The following is a 20,832-nucleotide window of genomic DNA, read 5'->3' as shown; positions in this document are numbered from 1 at the left end:
CCTGACTCAGTCCGCCAGAACAATAAAACTTTACAACATTATTTAGAAAGACATAAAAATGAATGTTTTCATATTTGAAAGAAAAGAAGCATATTTAATTTTTTTTAGTGTTAAAACAATCGTTAAGAAATAGATCATTTACACAGGTAAAATTGCAACGTATGTTTAACATATGTTGAACATACGTTGAACATATGTTCTGAAACATATGTTCGCCATAAAAAACGAGCAACATATGTTCAACATATGTTTATGAACATATGTTGATCGTATGTTTAACATATGTTACTTGTATGTTTTGTTTGAACATATGATTAACATATGTTTATGTTCATATGTTTTTCATATGTTAAACATATGTTAAGTTTATTTCTTACTTACATTTATTATTTAATTATTTTGTATTTCTTTGGATTGCAAAGTTAACTAATTGGTACTCTTGTCCTTTCATCACTTAATAATAAGAAATCAAAGAACACAATCTCAAGCAATAATCTTGTGTTTATTTTTTTCAAATTTTTACATAATTCTGGCTTTATTTCCCTGACAGTGACTGCATTGCTTCTGAAATGATAAAGAAAAAATAATAAAAATTCAGAAGTCAATTACATGTACATGTATAATTGATAAATATATATACCTGTATTAGTTAGCACAAAGAGTAATTACTTTGAGCACTTACAATTTTTTTCTCGGCCTGTTCTTTGTTTTCTTCCATTTTACAACCCCTTGGAACCTCATCATAGGATTTGAAATTGTCACATGTTAAGGTACTGGGTGGCACTACAGTGGAGATTCCAATTTTAAGGTTCTGTTGATTAATACAGGTTCTCTGAAATACAAATTAAATTCTACATGTAATTTAAGTTCATACACTGAAATTTGTCATGTGCAAACAAATGCATACTCCATTCTCCTAAACAGTTATCCATTATATGATATGAGTTGAAACTAATTTCATAAAACATTATATGGTGTTGTATAACATCATATAATGTTATGTCCAAGACAATTTCACTCTTGGGAGATATGCTTAATAATAATATCTTGGAAAAAAAACCCAGTTTTTCTTGTTTACAAATGCATTTGGAATGTTGATATAGTATTATATATATTAATATTAAATGGATAATCAGATACAAATATATACTGTTTTTGGATATAAAAACAATACAGGCAAAATTACAGGCAGAGAAATAGACGTTTTGTTTCCAGTATTACTGTATATATCCCAAAATTTTGTTTGGAAGAAATTAACAAAGCTTGTAATACAGGGTGTACTTACCTATTCTGAAGCAAGCCTAGGGTCATGGTTTTCTTCCATGTTATTCATAGCAGGGAGGAGAGCCTATAAAAATTGTAAAATAGATATTTCATACAATAAATATTTTCCAATCAAATTCCAATCAAAACTTAGAAGAAACTTCGAAAGAGAGTGAGTACAAGTCTCTAGGTTCTCTAGTGTTGAAAAAAATTCTATGTCAATTAATATATAAATAAGTGATAAATTAGCTGATGGACTTTAAGGACATACGCAACATAGTTTGAACTTTATTGTCTCTTTCCTTGGAGTTGAAGAGTTCCAATACTTAAAGGAACTGTGTGCTAAATTTTAATGTCTATATATGTTATTGTACACTTCTTCTAAAACAAGTTTGGATAAACAAAACATCTAGAATATATGTTTAGTAATTTTTGTATATTTTTCTTTGAACTATACAAGAATTTTCATCAATTGATATCTTTTCAAAACCCCTGGTAATGCATGCTGATTTTTTGTCTACGAACATCTGATAGCACTATAATCTTAAATTAAGAATATCTCGAAAAAGTATCAGTAGGTAAGGTACGTTGCGTATGTCCTTAAATACATTTACACTATTATCTTGAATGCCAGATTTGGCTGAAATTGAGCATCTTTCAGATATTTTATAGTTGTCCTCAACAGTATCATGTAAAAAGTAACATTTCTTTTAATCACAAATGTAAATAAAAGCACAGTTTTTTCTTTATATTAGTTTGCTTAGGTCACGCATGCGCACCAGCAAGTAATCTTCAGCGCTCTGAAGTTTTGTTGTAAATAGAAGAAGAAGAGTTTAAAAGCCAGCAAGTTCTATCCATATCATTATCTTCAATATTTTAGTAAAAAAAAAAGTTGAATTTTTCATAAAGTAAACCAGTGTAGAATTAAGAAGCAAAATGAAATTTCTCAAGACTTATTTTGTTATTAAAGAGTCACCCTGTAATTACTGTGATTATTATATGTATGTATTTTCACCTGTATATTGTGATCGTGCAATCTTCAGTCAAATCAGCTTTGGGTTGATTCGTCAGTCTTAACAGCTTTGGGTTAATTCTTTCAATAAAAACGGCACTCTGACACTGAACTCCTGTTGCTTAATACATACTAAAAACAAACATTTTCCATTAATAATTTGATTAAAAAAAACCGAATGGATAACCATCTTAACATAGGCTATATACAAACTGCTATGCAACATTTCTACTTTCACTTTCATGTCAAAATCGTACATAAATACGCAAACGTAACTATTGACAAAAGGAAAACAAATCTGAAAAATTAGTAATGCTAAATTGTTTTTACATTGATCGAAAACAAATCCAAAATAACGTAGACAAGATCACTAGATGTATCGTCTTTTCACGAACTGCATTTTATAATTACAACTACAGCAGCTGTACAGCTAGATGTTATGCAAGTCACGAGAGTACTAGAAGTTCGTATGAATCTGTAACCCTAAAGAAATTCTCCTAACACAATGAACTAAATTCTAAAAAACATATCTGAGAGCACTTACTTGTTTCAAACATCCAACGCTTCTGCTGCAGCAGTGACGTCAAAAATGACGTACGTACACTTTCATCCGATAAAAACCAAAACCGGTCCGGAAATAAAATGTGGAATGATTGTTTTTTTTCACTCATATACATGTAATAAAACCAAACAAAACGTGGTAAGATACAAATTTATTAATTCCTGATAAATTTCATTTGGAGAATACAATGTTCAAGAAGACAAATTTTGATATGAAGAAAGGAGGGGGGGGGGGGTGAATTTGGAGAAACGAGTGGAGGAGGGTAACAGAGTAGTTAACCCATCCCCTTTTTTATGTAAGCTTCTACAAGAAATTATCATTCTTTTGAATAAATAAGTTTTCAAATTGATCTTGATAAATGTTTTTGGAATTTTTTTTTATCATGCAGTCTACTTGCATTTTCGAATCCAGAAGGGGGGGGGGGTGCTTGTCAACTCTGTTCGTCAGTGCCCCCTTCGAAAACCGTTGCTATGGGCTTGAAGTGCCTATGGTGCGATTCTATGCATAAGTGTTGGAGCACCGACCTGAAAACCCCCTTTCAAAATCTGCTGGATCCCCCTCACGTGTTAAAATGTAACATATAACTCATGTTTTTCATATTAGACTTAATATTAAATAATTGCTGGTTCACTGATTAACATTAAATTAATTAACATATTTTTTTACCTCATTAAATTAAAATAAATTTAATTCAAATAACGATAGCATTAATTTCATATTAAATGAAATAAATGTGAAAAGACTATTGGTTATTATAAAATGCTCAGTATGAATTTTATGTGAAACTCAAAACATATGTTGAACATATGTTTGAAACAACCATATGTTTAAAATATGTTCAACATATGTTAAACATATAGTTACCACAAACATATGCTCAACATATGTTTTGAGTTTGCTATATGTTCAACATATATTTCAAACATATGTTCAACATATGTTTTAAACATATGTTCAACATACTGTCGAAAATTCATATGGTCAACATATGTTCAACGTATGTTCAACATATGTTACTCGAAACATACGTTGAACATACGTTGCAATTTTACCTGTGTACAATAAACAGATAACTCTCGATGGCTCTAACTTTGACCTATGAAGCTACAGTGCCGCTATGCATAATGTTTTGTTATTTATCGTCGATACCTCCGTGACCAAGTGTTGCGTAATTGATACCTTTACATGTATCTGGCAATTTAAATGGCTGCAGGTGTTAGACGTGTGACAAAACCCCAACAAAAATTTACTATAGTAAGCTACGCTCTACTATAGTAAACTATAATAAATACTTTGATACTTTGATTTGCAATGAAACTTGACTTGAGAATTTTTGTGTGATTTCAAAAAATAAAACCTCTTTAATTAAATACCAAAGATGTTAAATATGGAAATGATATGTGAATATCCAAATAATGTTTCCATCTGATATAAAAAAAAAAATAATGTGCATGTATGAGTTGGAGAAATTAAAATATAACAATCTGAAATCCATGGTACCGGGTAACTTTGATTTACTATAGTAAAAACTTTGATTTACTGTAATAGTAAAAACTTTGATTTATTGTAATAGTAAAAACTTTGATTTACCATAATAGTAAACTTTGATTCTATAGTAAACTTCTGTTAACCACAGTAAACTATAGTTACACTTAACTATAGTAATTTTTTTGCTAGGAAAGGAACAGGATGTTTATTCAGGTGATACTCGTAATTGGTTGTCTGCTCATGAAAAATATTAAACTTGATAAATATAGGGGGCACAGAAAAAAAATGATAATGAGACGAAACCCTAATTTTGAGTCAGTGTAAAACTTCAATGAAAAAGATATAAACCCGTACATGCACTGGTTAAGGCGCATGCTTGGGTTAAGGAAGATGTGTATCAATTGGCTAAATACGAGTTATTAGAATTAAAGGGAAAAAAACAAATCAATAATCAATATGAGACGGCTATTTTAAGGAGGAGGAATTCGGAGTTGTATATTGTATATTAAAATCATGCAGACTTATAAATGTTACATTAGTTTTAAGTGTACCGGAAATGATATAACATAAGTACTTCATATAAGTATATGCATATGTTTTTTTCTAATTTAAATCAAGTAACAGTAACAAGTCTCAGATTGCCTTTCTTTATCCGATGAATAATTTGCCCTCTGGACTGAACAAAGTTTCAAAAGAACCAGCTTTGCCAATTCATGTATAAGAATTAACTTCTGGTCTTTGCACTGGCTTGCTGCAGTTGTCGTATTCCTCAATATTCGTTTTGTTGACCAGAAGTCTTGACAACTCCTACACGAATTCCAATTTAGAATAAGAAATCTCAAGTATTTACTTATTTTTTTCTATTTCATATAAATATAAGGAAAATACTGAAAAAATATCATTTGCCATTTTATTTATATATCTATTCTTCTTGTCCACTTTTTAAACAATGGGTTCTTCATATATCTTTTTTCTTTACAAATAAGGAAATAGAGATTGAGGTAAACGACTTTCGAGATTGGGAAGCAAAGATTGCAAACTACAGTACGGCTGATTTTAGTTGAATAAATATCACTCATATTCCCTCTCAAATACATTCAATGTTTGAATTTTTATGAATAAAATATAGAGGGACGTTACTAATTTTCAGTTTCAGATAGCAAATGTGATCTACCACGCACAGTGCCAAATGCATACTATGTAATCGACAACAACACGGCTACCTACCATTGTTACCATGGCTACACAGGAAATCAAACAAACAACACCGTCAGATGTGTAAACTCACACTGGGAAAGCATAACGCTTAGTTGCTCAAGTAAAAAAATAAATAAATAGAAGCAAATACACAACTTTCAAAACAGAATAAAATGAGTTTTAAAATATGTCATTCATTGTAGTAACCGGAGTACTGAAGAGCAAATTATTCTTACTCATTTGTTTAAAAAAATTATAAAGTCTTTTTTATTTTAGATATTTCCTGTGGTCTTCCTTCAGATATTGCAAACACAGTTAGAGTATCTGACGGGTTCCATAATGGTAGCATGACAATATACTCGTGTCTGCCTGGATTCTCATCTAATGACGAATACCCAAACACAACATGTAATGGAAGTCATTGGTCAAGTGTACGGTTTGCCTGTTCAGGTATCCTATTAATTGATATATTTTCATCTCAGTACGCAAAAACAATAAAAATTTGAAGCATTTTGTAGAACTACTGGCTTTGAGGAATCGGCTTCTCCGGAGAAAAGGTCAATTTTTTATATATCAAGGGAATAAATGTTGCCTTAAATTAGTTTTTCCAGTTTAATTCGAAATGGATTTAAATTATAGTACATCTTTTTTTATCTGAAAGAAAGGAACCTTATATCTTTTTCTGAACGCGTCTAGAAATTGACAATCGTATAAAAATAGATCTTTCACAATATAAATTAAGTACAAATGGAGCTAAAGCAAGAAAACATTTATCTATCCTCATTTTTACACATCTGCTTATATATTGATTTGAATGAATTTTGAGATTCAGAGAGTAGAGATTTTTACAAAACAAGTATTTATCTTTATTTCTATTAAACATTCGAATCTTCTTTCTGGATTACATTCTGATATATCTGTGGTTTCTCTTATCATTAAATTATAGAGGGCAGTACATGTATAATTTTTGGTTTCAGAAAGTACATGTGAGTTTCCAAATTCAATACCAAATGCATACTATGTAATCGACAACAACACGGCTACCTACCATTGTTACCATGGCTACACAGGAAATCAAACAGACAACACCATCAGATGTTTGAATTTCCAGTGGGAAACTATAACGCTTAGTTGTTCAAGTAAGATTTGTGAGAGTACAAACGTATACGCAACGTTGGAAACATACTAAAATGAGTTTTTAAATAAGTCATTCATTGTGATTACTTAAGCATTGAATAGAAAAAAGTTCTACTGATTCGTTAAAAAAAACTTTTTTTCTTTTTAGATATTTCCTGTGGCCCTCCTCCAGATATTTTAAACACAGTAAAAGTATCTGACGGCTTCTATAATGGTAGTATGACAGTATACTCGTGTCTGCCTGGATTCTCATCTAATAACGAATACCCAAACACGACATGTAATGGAAGTCACTGGTCAAGTGTACAGTTTGCTTGTTCAGGTATCCTCATTATTTGATGCTCATAAATTTACTTAGTCCCTCAGAACTATAAGAATTAAAGCATTTTTTTTTAGAACTACTGGCTTAAATGATCGGCTTCTCCCGAACAGAGGGTCAATTCTTGGTAAAAATATTATTTTAGTTTATCCAGTAAAATTCAAAATCCACTGGTCTTGTTAGCAAATATTTTTCATTTCTTAAAAAAACAAGCAGGATCTTTATTTCATTTTCTGAAAGTGATAGAAATAAACACTCGCATAGAAAGGGTTCAATAACAATATAAAAAAGTTAAAATAAATCGAGTCCAAGCAAAAAAAATCTTCCATTTACCTTCATTTAAACAAACATGTTTATTTACTGATTTGAATGAATTTTGAGATTCAGAGAGCAGAGCTTTCAACCTACCAACTATCTGACTTTATTTGTATTTAACTCCCTTATCTTCTAGCTCAATTACATTTTGATAATTATTAAGTTTTCTATTATAATTAAAATATATAAAGGGACGGTATTTTTCAGTTTCAGAAAGTACATGTGAACTTCCACCTGAAATACCAAACGCATATTATATAATTGACAACAACACGGCTACTTACCATTGTTACCATGGTTACATAGGAAATCAAACAAACAACACCGTCAGATGTTTGAATTCCAAATGGGAAAATATAACGCTTAGTTGTGCAAGTAAACGTTTTAAAAGTAAATGCTTATACTTTCAAAACATATTAAGATGAGTATCCATTGAATTTACAGGAGTATTGAAGTGCAAATACTTATAAACGATCCATTTAGAAATTGTTTTTTTTATATTTTAGATATTTCCTGTGGTCCTCCATCAGATATCTCAAACACAATTAAAGTATCTGACGGGTTCCATAATGGTAGCATGACAATATACTCGTGTCTGCCTGGATTCTCATCTAATGACGAATACCCAAACACAACATGTAATGGAAGTCATTGGTCAAGTGTACAGTTTGCTTGTTCAGGTATCCCAGTTAATTGATACGTATAAACTAAATCAGTTCGCGAGGAACAAAAAAAAAAAAAAAATAAAATAAAATAAAATAAATTAGTATACGAAGAACCAATAACTTTGATGTCTCGGGTTCTCCCGATCAAAAGGTCTATTTTTGGTATTAAACACCCAATTCTATGTTAACGCCCCCAAAATCTACCTAATTCAAGATCAATAGTATACCGCCTGTCAATCATTAAAAAAACAATAGCTTCTGGTTTGATTGACGGGCCTGCCACGTGGGCTACCTGATAATCTGAGTTTGCATGTTTTGAAAACAATTACCTGGTCACGCGTCAAACACTTTCATGTACCGCCTGAAAGGTCGCTTTGTATACACTCTGGTTAAAAAAAATCATGTCGCTGTTATATTGGTTGACAATTTTATTTTTTTAAAATAATTGGGAGTAGATAATTAAACAGTGACTTCGTGATTTTTTTTTCAATCTCCACTACTGTTTCGTACTTGTTAGCGATGTGACGTCCAAGATAACTGTATATACGTAGAACTTTTCGAAGAAAAATTAGCGGATATTCAAGCCCTCTTTTCTTTCAATAACTGAGATTAGGAGATAGAAAAGGTTTCTTTAGCAGCACAGACTGATAATTCTTCCGAACCCCTTATTCAACCTGTGCCTTGATTTGAAGAATGTACGTAATGCCCTTGTCGACCTTGCACTTGGGAATATCAATTCGCCGTAATTGGAAACAATCGACCCCCTCCCCCACCATTTGAAACTTATAACAAATTGCAATGGATTAAATAAGAAAAGATACTAATATAAATAAAGTATCTTGTATCTAACGCCATGAATTACGAAAGATTCTTTTTATATCCAAACCAGTAAACAGGGCATAAGTACACGTACCCTCGGAAATGGCGAATATTTGAACACCATTGTTCGCCAGAAAAGTAAATATTCCGATCGTGGTAAATGTCCACACAATAAGTGGAATCTTTTTATTTCAGTATTCACACTTAATATATATTTTATAATAATTTCTTTTATTGGCGATTAAAATATTGATATGATTGCTTTATAGTTTTCGCCCGTTTTTTTTTTATTTTACGATTTTTAAAAAAGATGTCATTTTAATTTTTTTTTTCATCAAAAGATATAGACGAAAACGCTAAGTGTACAAATTTTATATTTCAGTACATAATTAATTTCACTCAAAACTATGCACAAAACGCGTAATGTTGACCCTGATTACCAAAAGCCGGACTTCCTGTGTAATGCGGCGTGTATAGGGATTTTTGACATCTTGAGTATTGGGGCTCTCCAGGTAAATAACACCAGTGCTACCAAGACCACTCCCCCTCCTCAGGTAACCGTACGGTAAAAAAATTGGGTCTTTAATGCACCTTGAGTTATTGTGTCGCCTGCAGAGCAGAGCGACACCAAGGGATCACTTTACTGACATCTGTTTATCTGTCTGTCCGTCTATTACAATTATATTTTAAAAACTGTAATGAGCATGGGTTTGATACTTTGCGCAGACTTTGCTTGGCACCATGGCTTTGTAAATTACCATGGTTACTGATCTGGTAACCATTGAACTGGACCGTTGACCTATTTTTCAAAATGATAGTGCCTATATACAGCACTCATTTGATATTTACAGGTAACTTTACTCTATTTAGCATCTGCAGTTTGTCATATAATATTACAAAAAATACCTGCTTTACAGATCACTTGGCCTTGACCTTTGACCGACTCTACAAAATACTCTGGACCGTAAATTTAACTTGCATGTTTTAATTTTCATAGCTTTTAACACGCTTTAAAACTGAAAAAAACCTTAACAAAAAAAGGCATTATGTGTGACTACAGTTTTGTTGACTTGATCTCTCACTCTCTCTCTCTCTCTCTCTCTCTCTCTCTCTCTCTCTCCGAACAGTAGGTCAATGTTTACTTCTGTAAGTAAAATTCTAGATTTATTTGTAGTTGCTTTCATTTTTATGCCTGAGAAAAAGGAAGGTTATTTAATTTTCTTAACGCTTTAAAGAAATCGATAATTGTTTACAAATAGATTGTGAATAACAAAGAAATAAAGAATAATTGAGTAACAAGAAAAACACATGTATCTAACTTCATTTCTTACACACACACTCACACGTATATAGCCGTATATATACATATTGATTGGAATGGATTTTGAGTTTCAGAAAGCAAAGTTTTCATGTTACCATTTACTTGATTTATTTATATCAAACTCGTTCCTCTTCCTTCCCAATTACATTCTATGAAATTAATTGTTCCTTTCATTTCATGAATGAATTAAAGAGGTACATGCTTCCATTTTTAGTTTCTAAAAGTACATGTGAACTTCCACATTCAGTACCGAACGCATACTATACTGTTGACAACAACACGGCTACCTATCACTGTAACCATGGCTACATAGGAAATCAAACAAATACCACCATCAGATGTGTGAACTCACAATGGGAATCTATAACTCTAAGTTGCTCAAGTAAGATTTTGATAAAGAATCTATGTATACAAACTCTCATAAACTGAATAATAATGTACTATATCCTAAAATACGTCTCACTTTCAAGTTAAAGGGGCATAGGTAAAAAAAACTTTTTGACCGATATGGTTTTATATAATTATGCATATTCTGTATTGATTTTAGATTTTTCCTGTGGCACCCCTCCAGATATTTTAAACACAGTTAAATTATCTGACGGTTATCATAAAGGTAGTATGACAATATACTCGTGTCTGCCAGGATTCTCATCTAATAACGAATACCCAAACGCAACATGTAATGGAAGTCACTGGTCAAGTGTACAGTTTGCTTGTTCAGGTATTCACATTTATTTAAACTTCTTGATAAGAAAGGAAGATAACGAAAATTGATTGATTTCATAAAAAACTTATAAAAATTGTAAACAATACAAAAACCCTGAATAAGGCAAAAACACAGACCCCTCTTAACAATTCAGAGGTTGGATAAGATGCCTAGGAGGATAATCAAAGCGTGTCAAATGGTCACCTCCGCTGTGGGCCCTTAGTATTGATAAGGTAACCAGAGTAATCTCTGGTTCATTTAGCGATACGACAGTAGCCTAACATTTGGTATAAAACATAAAATTCAAAACAAAATCCAGGGATAAGCCATATTTACAGTCAAGTTCACTTAATCCATCATGTCAAACAGACATTTCAGATTTTTTGGAAGTCCATAAAATATTAAATTAAATAGAGTAAATGTGGAACCCTAGCATCTTTTTTCGATCAGATGTGTACATGTGTAAAATAAGATTGATGTTTTTATAAAATAATTTGTAAATGGCCTTCTCAATTCCTGTGTTCCCGTTTTTTTTAAATTCATTTTCAAAACTTTTTTTTCATTTATCAAATTAAAAATCCTAAATTTAAAGTTAAACGTCATTTCAAATGCTTGTTCCTAGTGCTTGAACCACTGAAGGAAAAGTGAAAATATAAGCAGAGTGATTATTGCTTATTTTGACGAGGTAAATGACAGGTAATGAGCGGAAGCATATTCGATATAAAATTTCTACAATACTGTCAATTAATAACTTGGATAAAATTAAATGATTTTTAATTTTGGCTTAGATATGTTATATTCTAAACCACTGCTTATCCCAGCTAATATTATATGTAAAATGAATATAAAAGTTTGTGTAAAAAAGGTAGTGAACACACAAAGGCCGCATGTCTATTGAAGAAATAGTCGCCTATGATGCGAATTTTTCATTGGAATTTTTGTAATAAGTGTGAAAAAGTCAAAGTTTTAATGCCATTGATTTTTAAAATACGTGTTTTTATGTATATTAAGGTTTTGAAAACAAAGTTTTAAGACCTGAAGCATAAATATATCTGTTTAGAACAAGCTTGCTCTTATCCCCCTGATGTGGCCAATGCATTCAAAGTAACAAATGGATTCAGTAACGGAAGTACAACGTCATACATGTGTATGTCTGGGTACATTGCCAATGGTGCCATTCCAGTAATATCCTGTAACGGAACACATTGGACCAAAACTTTGTTTTCATGTTCGAGTATGTATATAGATATTTCAAACCCTTTTTGAAACTGAAAAAAATGTATTACGGAAATCTTGACAGTAATCAGTACATTTAATGTAGCACTATGTATCAATATGTCAATTTGTAAAATCAGACGTTAATGGCTATATGATTTTCTCAGTCAATTGAAATCAATATTTTTATTTTTTTTCCGTGTATCTCAGCCCAGTTATGCTTTTTGTGTCTCAGAGGCTTGTGTTCCTTAGTTTGAATCACAAATTTGTCACGGAAACGTTTTTGTGAGGAACAGCTTATTGTACAAATTTTTGACACAGTTGTGCCATAGGAGAATCTAAATTTTATATAACTTTGTATATATAATGTGGCCGACTATTTGCATTACATGTATGGCATAAACTAAAAGGAAAATTTCCAATGCGTTTTAAAACTGCTATTCTTCAAATTAATCATTTTCCTTACAGGACAGCTTGAAACCAATCTAACAACAAATGACACAGCGATCGCATATGCTCTGGAGGGCCTTAAGATTCCAAGAAAGAAGACAACAACTTATAACCGTAGTTTGAACTGTGCTAGTGATTCCCGTCCTAGTGCCCAGGCTATTGGTGCCGTTGGTCTGGTTGTCATCTCCCTGTTTGTGTTACTAATTATTTTAGCAGATTGTGTATCTTTCTATCAGAAAAGGAGATTAAGAAATATCACGAAAAAGACAAAAATGAGGTGATACTTAAAAGTACTTTACTTAGAAAGTATTCTTCCACTTCCTCGAGTGCAAATGAAGATGAGATTGACTTTAGTTGTATGTTGAACACCCATTATTGTTAATTTTTTCCCCCACTAAATCAAGTAAATGGTACTAATGGAAAAATTAATTCGTATATATCCTACTTGATTTGAAAAAAAAAAAAATTACTCCTCTTTACCAAAAAAAAAATCAAAACCAAAAATAAAGTAATTCAGCAAAACACAAAAGTTTAAATAATAATAATAATATAGAGAAGGAATTCAAATTCCTGTGGAAGAGAATGACGAAGAATTAATATTATTATATGGTCTATTCATAGTCCCCATTTTTCTGGTGAATAAGAAACCATATTCACCACCGAAAGAGTCCATAATTGTAGAGTATTAGGTTATCATGTTTTTATCCTTGAATGAATACTCTTCGACTTCAAAAATAGCGATAAATAATTGCAGTACATACATGCATCGCATCATCAGTAAGCCAGTATCCCAGCAGGCATTTCAACGTTGATTCAACGTTGAATCAACGTTGCACTTCAACGTTTGAATCAACGTTGAATTTTGGTTGCATATGAAAGTTAAGGCAACGTTGAGACATCAACGTTGTTTCAACGTCAATTTTCAACGTTGAATAGACGTTGAAAATGGGTTGAACTTTGGTTGATTTATAGTTGAATTTTGGTTGCAAATGAAAGTTGAGGCAACGTTGAAACTTCAACGTTGTTTCAACGTCAAATATCAACATTGAAAAAAGGTTGAACATTGGTTGAAATTAGGTTGACTTTTGGTTGAAATATTTTGGTTGTACAAATGTTGATATTTGGTTGAAATCACGTTGAAGTCATACTGAGTTTTGCTTTATAAACAAATACATTTCACATTCTAATAAAAGTTTTTATTCTAGTTGCGAAATATGTAAGTTGTAATTCAGTATTAAGATTCTGTGTAAATTTATTTTAAACTATATTTTAAAAACAAAGATAAATCCAGGATCCAATTACCGAATCTCAAAAATCACTGTTTAACAAAATTTATCTTCCTCGTGAAAGGGGGTCACAGTAATCATATCCAGGTTAATCATATCATGCATCTGTCTAAAACTTCCACAAAGTGGCGGATCCATTGATTTTAAATCACGCGCATAGTTACATGTAAGTCACACAAAATGACTCGTCAGTCGGAAAGAAATGAACAGGAAGCTCCATCCTCTAATGCAAAACCTATTACCAAAAGAAATAATGATATGAAAGTCATTTATTTGATAACTTGTTATTTCAAATGATAAAAATGTACATGAATAATTAAAAAAAAACAGACAAAAGTACATGATCTTATACTTGGAATGAATGAAAAGAATTATATTTCTCCTCGTGTAAAAATTCATAACTGTAACAGTATGATTATAAATAATTATTACTGAAGAAAAATGTTAAAAACATGGATGTGTACATACACAATGTTGCATTCCTTTGTAATTTTCACAGACGATGAATCTCATCCAACCAGGGCATCAATTACATCTCAAAGCCGCCAGTGGTTGATAAAACCTTACGGCCAACTGCAGTTAAATTGTATACTATATTTTAATTTCATGTGCAAATGAATATCAACCAAACACATAAATAGTAACACAAACTAAGGATTTGCATTTCACGCATATTAATTTAAACAATATTTTATTATGTATAATCATAATAAGGTTGGACAACAGGCACTGCCTGTATAAGTCCTCTCCATAATGCAAGGTCAAAGTCATACATTTACAAGTAAATATTAGTTACATATCATTGAAAAAATAAATATATACATGTGTATATTCAAAAGAAATTTATAAAAATAAGACAGAATAAATGGTAGAAAATTAATTATAAGTGAGCTGATGATATAATATGTTTGCAGTTTAACATATATGACTAACAAAAATAATACAGGTATAAATGTGAAAGTTATTAAGAACACATTAATAGATGCTGGTTCTGTGTTTGACAATTAAAAAAAAAAGAAAAGAAACAATATCATGCAAATCTCTTTGTAGATGTAATAAATTCAATAACAAGTTTAAATACTGCAATAGTTTGGTTGTTTGTAAGGATATTGTCTCCATTCAAAATAAGTTGTCAGGATAAAGGGATTGGTAATTGCGAAGTATTAAAGCTTTGCATTCAGATTACAAATATCCTTAAAAAACAAGAATAAAATGATGTATGGGTACTAGAAAATCTAAAATTTCTTCTTCTTAATCCATGAAAAGGAAATTATACCTACGGAGCAGAAGTTGAAAATCTAGTCTTAATCCTTGTACATGGCGTGTAAAATACATAATATGTGAACAGCAAGAAGATGCGCACTTCTTGTCCATCAGTTGAATTCAAATTTTGACCTAGATAAGCTGCAAACAACTTCTCTGTATCGTTGCCCAGCAAGAAAATTGCATAACAAGGTTATCATGACACTAAAACTGACCAGCTAAGCTAGAACCACTCCTTATCTGATGCCTTGAAGATAAATTTGGGGAGTGGATCTTAGTAATGTAAACTGACCGGGGTTAATTGTTAGTGTGAAAACTGTTAAACCTTTTTGTAACGTGTTTATTTTAATGTTTTTATATTTTGTGATATGAAAGATTATAGTAAAACATCTAATACAGTTTCCTTTTTTTCCTTTCATATAAATGCAACAAAATTAAAGCACAATCTAATGTAAATTCAGACTTCTTAGATCCGCCCCGTATACATTCGATTACATTAATTTGGAATAAATTGTTATTTTTATTAATTCTATAGTAACATGGAATTACAGTGAAGTATTGGATAAAGATGTCATTATTTATAAAAAGCTTATCTTAAGCACAAAAAAGTTTCTCTTTTTCATTTATATAAAAACACTGCATTCAGAATTAATTTACAAATTTTAAAGTTTTTTGAAACATGCAATTACAGTGGAGAGTTGAATATAGTTGTCATACTTCATATTAACTTATATTAAGCATTTTATTACAGTACTGTAAGCACAATTCTTTTGAATGAAATTTAAATAAAGTAATTCATAATACATTTCATTTATTGCGAATAATCATGATATTTTCTAACAATGCATATATATATAGCAAAAAACTACACTGATTTAGCGTTCAATAACCCTTAGTATTTTGACCTTGAAAAATAAGGCGCTCATTACTCGTTGTTTCAACATTAAATTTTCCTCACTTTTTCAATGTTGAAAATATGTTGCATCCTCGATGTTGTTTCAACGTAAAAATATCAAAGAACATTCAAAGTTGAAAATATGCTGCATTTTTAACATCGCTTCAACCTTAAAATAACAGGAAATATTTAACGTTGAAAATATGTTGAATCTTCAACGTTGTATCAACGTTGAAATATAGACAAACATTCAACGTTGAAAATATGGTGCAGCTTCAACGTTGTTTCAACATTGAAATGACACCAAACATTCAACGTTGAAAATATGCTGAATCTCCAACGTTGTTTCAACGTTGAAATATCGACGAACATTCAACGTTTAAAATATGTGGCATCTTCAACGTTGTTTCAACGTTGTAAAAACGTTAAGGGTTCAACGTTGAAAATATGTTGAATCTTCAACGTTGTTTCAACGTTGAAATATCGACGAACACTCAACGTTGAAAATATGTTGCATCTTCAACGTTGTTTCAACGTTGTAAAAAGGTTGAGAATTCAACGTTGAAACCTCAACGTTGAAACAACGTTGAACTATAGTTGCTCAACGTTGCAACCTATATTCCACCTATTTTCAACGTTGAAACAACGTTGCGTGCATGCTGGGATGTCTTCAATGTTAAACTACTAACTTAATATTATTAGAACAAGTGATTCACCAATTTTCACTTCAATGATTGCAAGCTCAGTCTCTTTCTCAATAATATGTTTATGATATAATTAATCATGAAAAAATTTTGAGTTGCTCTTTCTCATTTCGCTTTTACTTTTTCAAAGTGTACTTGACAATCTATCTTAGCCTGGTCAGTTTGTTAACTTTTATTGAATGAAAATGAAAGGTTGGTACCCTCTGAGCTTCAAAGAAAATTCCAACACTATTTTTTAAAATCATTTGTATTATAGTATAATATATATCATTAATTACTGGCTTTAAAAAACTATACCCATATGAAAGTTCCCCAATATAGTATAGAGGATGCAACATCCTCTGTATCAGACAGTATCCAGCTTCAGTATTCTTCAGTTAAGACTAGCACAGTGGCAATTCATTGTTGACACGATACAAAGAGACTAACATAAGATGCACGATTCCGAATTATTGAACTCGATCAAATTCGATGCATACTTGATCCTTCACGCATATGATCTATTCCCACCATTGAAAGCCGTTAAAAGCCTTAGTTAGGTCCCTATGCTTCTTTTACATTGTATACCCCGGTCTCTTACCTACGAAGGCCAATTTTTAACTACCGTGTATACTCGCCTAAAAGTCGTTTTTTGGGGGAGTTGAATTTTAGTTCAAAACTCAATATGCGAACTATAGGTGAGTCATTAAAAGATTTGTATTTTTCTAGACAGCGAAACTTAGTATTTTACAAACATTTCCGACAATTATCATTGAACAAAGTCTGGATTACTATATCATTTATGTATTCTAAGATTATACATAAAATACAAGTATTTATATATTTTAATAATTTTATATTTTATCTTAAGAAGACATAACTTATTTTTCTAATGAATTAAAATTAGATATCGACTTCATTTCTAAAAATATTAATTGAAACCAGGTTAAAATATCAGAGCATGTATTTGAAATTGTCATCTGATTCTGGCAAAAAGTTGTACCGACTAACAAGCGGGTCAATGGCAAATACCTCCAAAATAACCTTAAAAAATACAACCCACTGATAGGCGGACCGACTTATAGGCGAGTATAAACGGTAACTACTTCCGACGGAGATTTATTCGGATTATATCATATTATGTGTGAAATAAACTAATATAAAGAAGTTAATCTCATGTATCTACGTACTTGCCTGAGGGATAATAGTTACAGGAATTTAAAAAAAAATCTCATGCTTTTGTACTCACAAGTGAGAAGCCTCCATACAATCTTTGTTGATGTAAAAATGAAGGGTGAAAGAATTGAACATCGATTAATATCAATTTTAATCGTCAAAAAAAATCAATGAAATTAATTTATAAAAACCAAAGTTAACAAATATCATAAATACAAATGGATTTCAGAAGGACTCTTCCTTGACATTTCGGCAAACGCTTTAAAACAAAAATAACTTACCGACGACAACCTTGATGTGCTCTAGTTTGTTCAAAGACGGGGCAGAATAACAGGATGTAGAATTATGAAGAACTGCGAACGATAGTGTTGTTCTCCCGCATACATCCAAGTCAATTTTCAAAAGTTAACACATTTGAATGATTTTTTTCCCTATCTATTTAGATATTTATATGAATTTTCATAAAACATTACTTCTTTGGGAAAACAAAGAGAGATAACTCTTTAATTTTGGTAAAACTTGTGTTTTTCACTATAGAAATCAACGGAAAACGGAAAACATTTCTAAAACATCCCCCCCCCCCCCCCGTGAAACAAAAAATCCTTTTTACAGGTAATATGGACTGTCATTTCACAAATTGATACCAAAGCTTTTTGTGTTTCACGGGAGGATGCATATGTTTACAGACCAAAATATACAAAAATGCTATTTTTTTCACCAATTTCTAAGGGGTTTACAACTAAAACATTGTATTTTATTAATAATATATGTTTAATTTTATATGCGTAAAACATAAGGAAAGATTTAAGGAACATTTATTTATATCCAAGAATATTCTAAAATTTGGTGATGCTTTAAAACCCGATTTCAATGGAAAATATCATCTACCCCCTTATTTGAAGAGCTTGAATAAGAGGTAATTAACTAGTTAACATTGGTATTAAAACTATCAGTCAATTACCATTAAACTGTTCTTTGCATTCAACAAAGATTTTACGGCCAAATTGCCATAAGTATTGAATTAAATGGGTGTAAAATGTAGGCGGGAATCGAGAGTTAGCGTGCGTAGTTCTTTGATGTCCCTTAGGACAGAGGAACATCTCTACTTCCTATCAGCGCTGCCGAGAAATGAGCTGATTTTTTAGCATAAGAAATATTTGACAATAATAATACTTTAGAGATTTTTTACACTCATGATCTGGTAGTGACATAAACATAATATTCCCGACTGCCAGTCCTCTATGTCCTCAGTTTTGCTTTTATTTAATTTTATGTTTGAAGTTTCTGTAATCATTTACATGTAGCTTAAACAAACTAAAAGTAATGATTTGATCCATTTCTTTTAATGTCAAGAAAGTAGTTCTGATTGACGAGATTTATCGATGTGTAAATTTTTTCTTGAATTTGTTCTCGTCCAATCAAAATACAGGAAATCAATTAATATAATTAAGATTGGAATACCTTTCAAATATCTGAGAACAAAAAAAAAAGTTTCTTAAGTATGTATATTTTCAACTATCCAAAATGGCTGCTGCAGTTCAACAACGACGAAGACGGTAAAGGCAAAGAAGAGTTTGTTTTCGTGCCCTCGGATTTTTCGAGATAAAATCAATCCCTTAGAGAGTCTGGATGAGGAGGAGTGTACCAGAGATAAAGATTTCGGCCGACCTCTATTATCTTTATTGTCATTTCTATCAGACACCCCTTGGAAACGAAGAGGAATAAAGACATCCCCCCTCTGCTTCAAGTTCTCTTTTTAGCATCAGGGTGACAGACTAGTAGGTGACAGTCTACACATTTCAGAGTCTTCCGCCGGGTGTATTATAAAGGCGGTAGCTGCTGCAATCATCAGGAGGTTCATGGAAAATAGTGTTTCCACCGAGTGAGATCACTGTGCCAGTGATGGAAAGTTTCCGCAGAATTTCGGATAATGTCACTAAAATGATAAACAACTCGAATTGCAAAAAGAAAGTAGAGTCCCTGAACATCTTTACAAACTTGGAAGTTCAGCACAAGTAGTAAAAATTATCAGTTCAATTCTAAAGTTTATAAATACAAGTTTTCTAGTTTTATACCTATTTTTGTTGCTTTCAAATATTCCGTTAGAATCACATTCTTTGGAATAAATCTTACCAAAATCAAGCCCACAAAATGCCAGTGTACATGTGATGGGACTTTTTAACAAAGCTACATCACTTTAGACGAAGACGTAGTGATATACATCGATCATACAATAGCCCAAATATACATGACTCTTATTCATTTTAACTTACGTAAATGAACAATAAAGTCTTCATCACATTCGCTCTAAACTTTAATCGGCTCCCATGAAAATTTAGACTGGACTATTTCATGAAGCTAAAGATAGTCTGATTTTGGATTCATGCAATGGTCTATGATTATGGATGTTGCCGAGCATAAGGCTCTTACGGCACCACGTATATCGGAAGGTACTAATTCTGATTCAACCCGTCTCTTCCTTAAATTTAAATCTGCAAACAAAGAACTAGATGCTGTGAGAATTAGTAAATTTTCTTAATCATAAAATATTTCAGTCTTGTATTTAACAATATTTGAAGTTTAAGTCTACACCATGCATTTCCTACAGATATTCCCAAACTTTTGCATTCAAATTGGTCAATTATAAACTAGCCTTACAGTGCCCTGATTTTGAACATCTAAAACAAAATCCTCATAAGTGTTCTCTGACCTTGGATATTAAAAGAATGCATGAGTTCTTCATTCACAACATCATTATATAATCTAGATCTTAAAAAAATAAACTGTTATTATGGGTATTGATTTTTTTTTCTTATTTAAAATTCCTCTGTTTTTTGTCGTGGCAGATCCAGATTTTTCAAAACAAGAGAGTCGCCCGTGTGGGGCAGTGGTTAGAGCGTTCGCTCAAGAGTCGTGGAGTAAGGAGTTGATCTTTACGTCGTGGGTTCGAATCCCAGTGTTGGACGAGGAGGCCGGTCTTTCGGATGAGACCGTATAAACCGAGGTCCCGTGTCGCAGTAGGTGCTGGCACGAAAAATATACCTCACTGCTCAATGGCCC

General features: G+C 31.7%; 1 protein-coding gene across 1 annotated transcript; it reads left to right on the top strand.

Annotated features, from left to right (window-relative positions):
* Nucleotides 1–5,869: 5,869 nt before the first annotated feature.
* Nucleotides 5,870–12,750, top strand: LOC133203374 (sushi, von Willebrand factor type A, EGF and pentraxin domain-containing protein 1-like). The gene is made up of 7 exons (XM_061339166.1): nt 5,870–5,972; nt 6,808–6,981; nt 7,800–7,973; nt 10,346–10,480; nt 10,646–10,819; nt 11,865–12,038; nt 12,488–12,750. The coding sequence occupies exons 1-7, from the start codon at nt 5,870–5,872 to the stop codon at nt 12,748–12,750; spliced, it is 1,197 nt and encodes a 398-aa protein (XP_061195150.1).
* The last annotated feature ends 8,082 nt before the right edge of the window (nt 12,751–20,832 follow it).

The sequence above is a fragment of the Saccostrea echinata genome, unplaced genomic scaffold (assembly GCF_033153115.1).
Source record: "Saccostrea echinata isolate AGI-Se365-2 ecotype Australia unplaced genomic scaffold, CSIRO_AGI_Sech_v1 ptg000050l, whole genome shotgun sequence".
NCBI lineage: Eukaryota > Metazoa > Mollusca > Bivalvia > Ostreida > Ostreidae > Saccostrea > Saccostrea echinata.
The sequence above is the reverse complement of the archived record's forward strand: the minus strand, read 5'-3'. Positions and strand labels throughout refer to the sequence as shown.

Coding starts and splice junctions, on each gene's coding strand:
- LOC133203374 (XM_061339166.1), top strand. CDS start 5,870: ATGACAATATACTCGTGTCTGCCTGGATTCTCATCTAATGACGAATAC. Junction 5,973..6,807: donor TGTACGGTTTGCCTGTTCAG/GTATCCTATTAA, acceptor TTTTCTTTTTAG/ATATTTCCTGTGGCCCTCCT. Junction 7,974..10,345: donor TGTACAGTTTGCTTGTTCAG/GTATCCCAGTTA, acceptor TTCCACATTCAG/TACCGAACGCATACTATACT.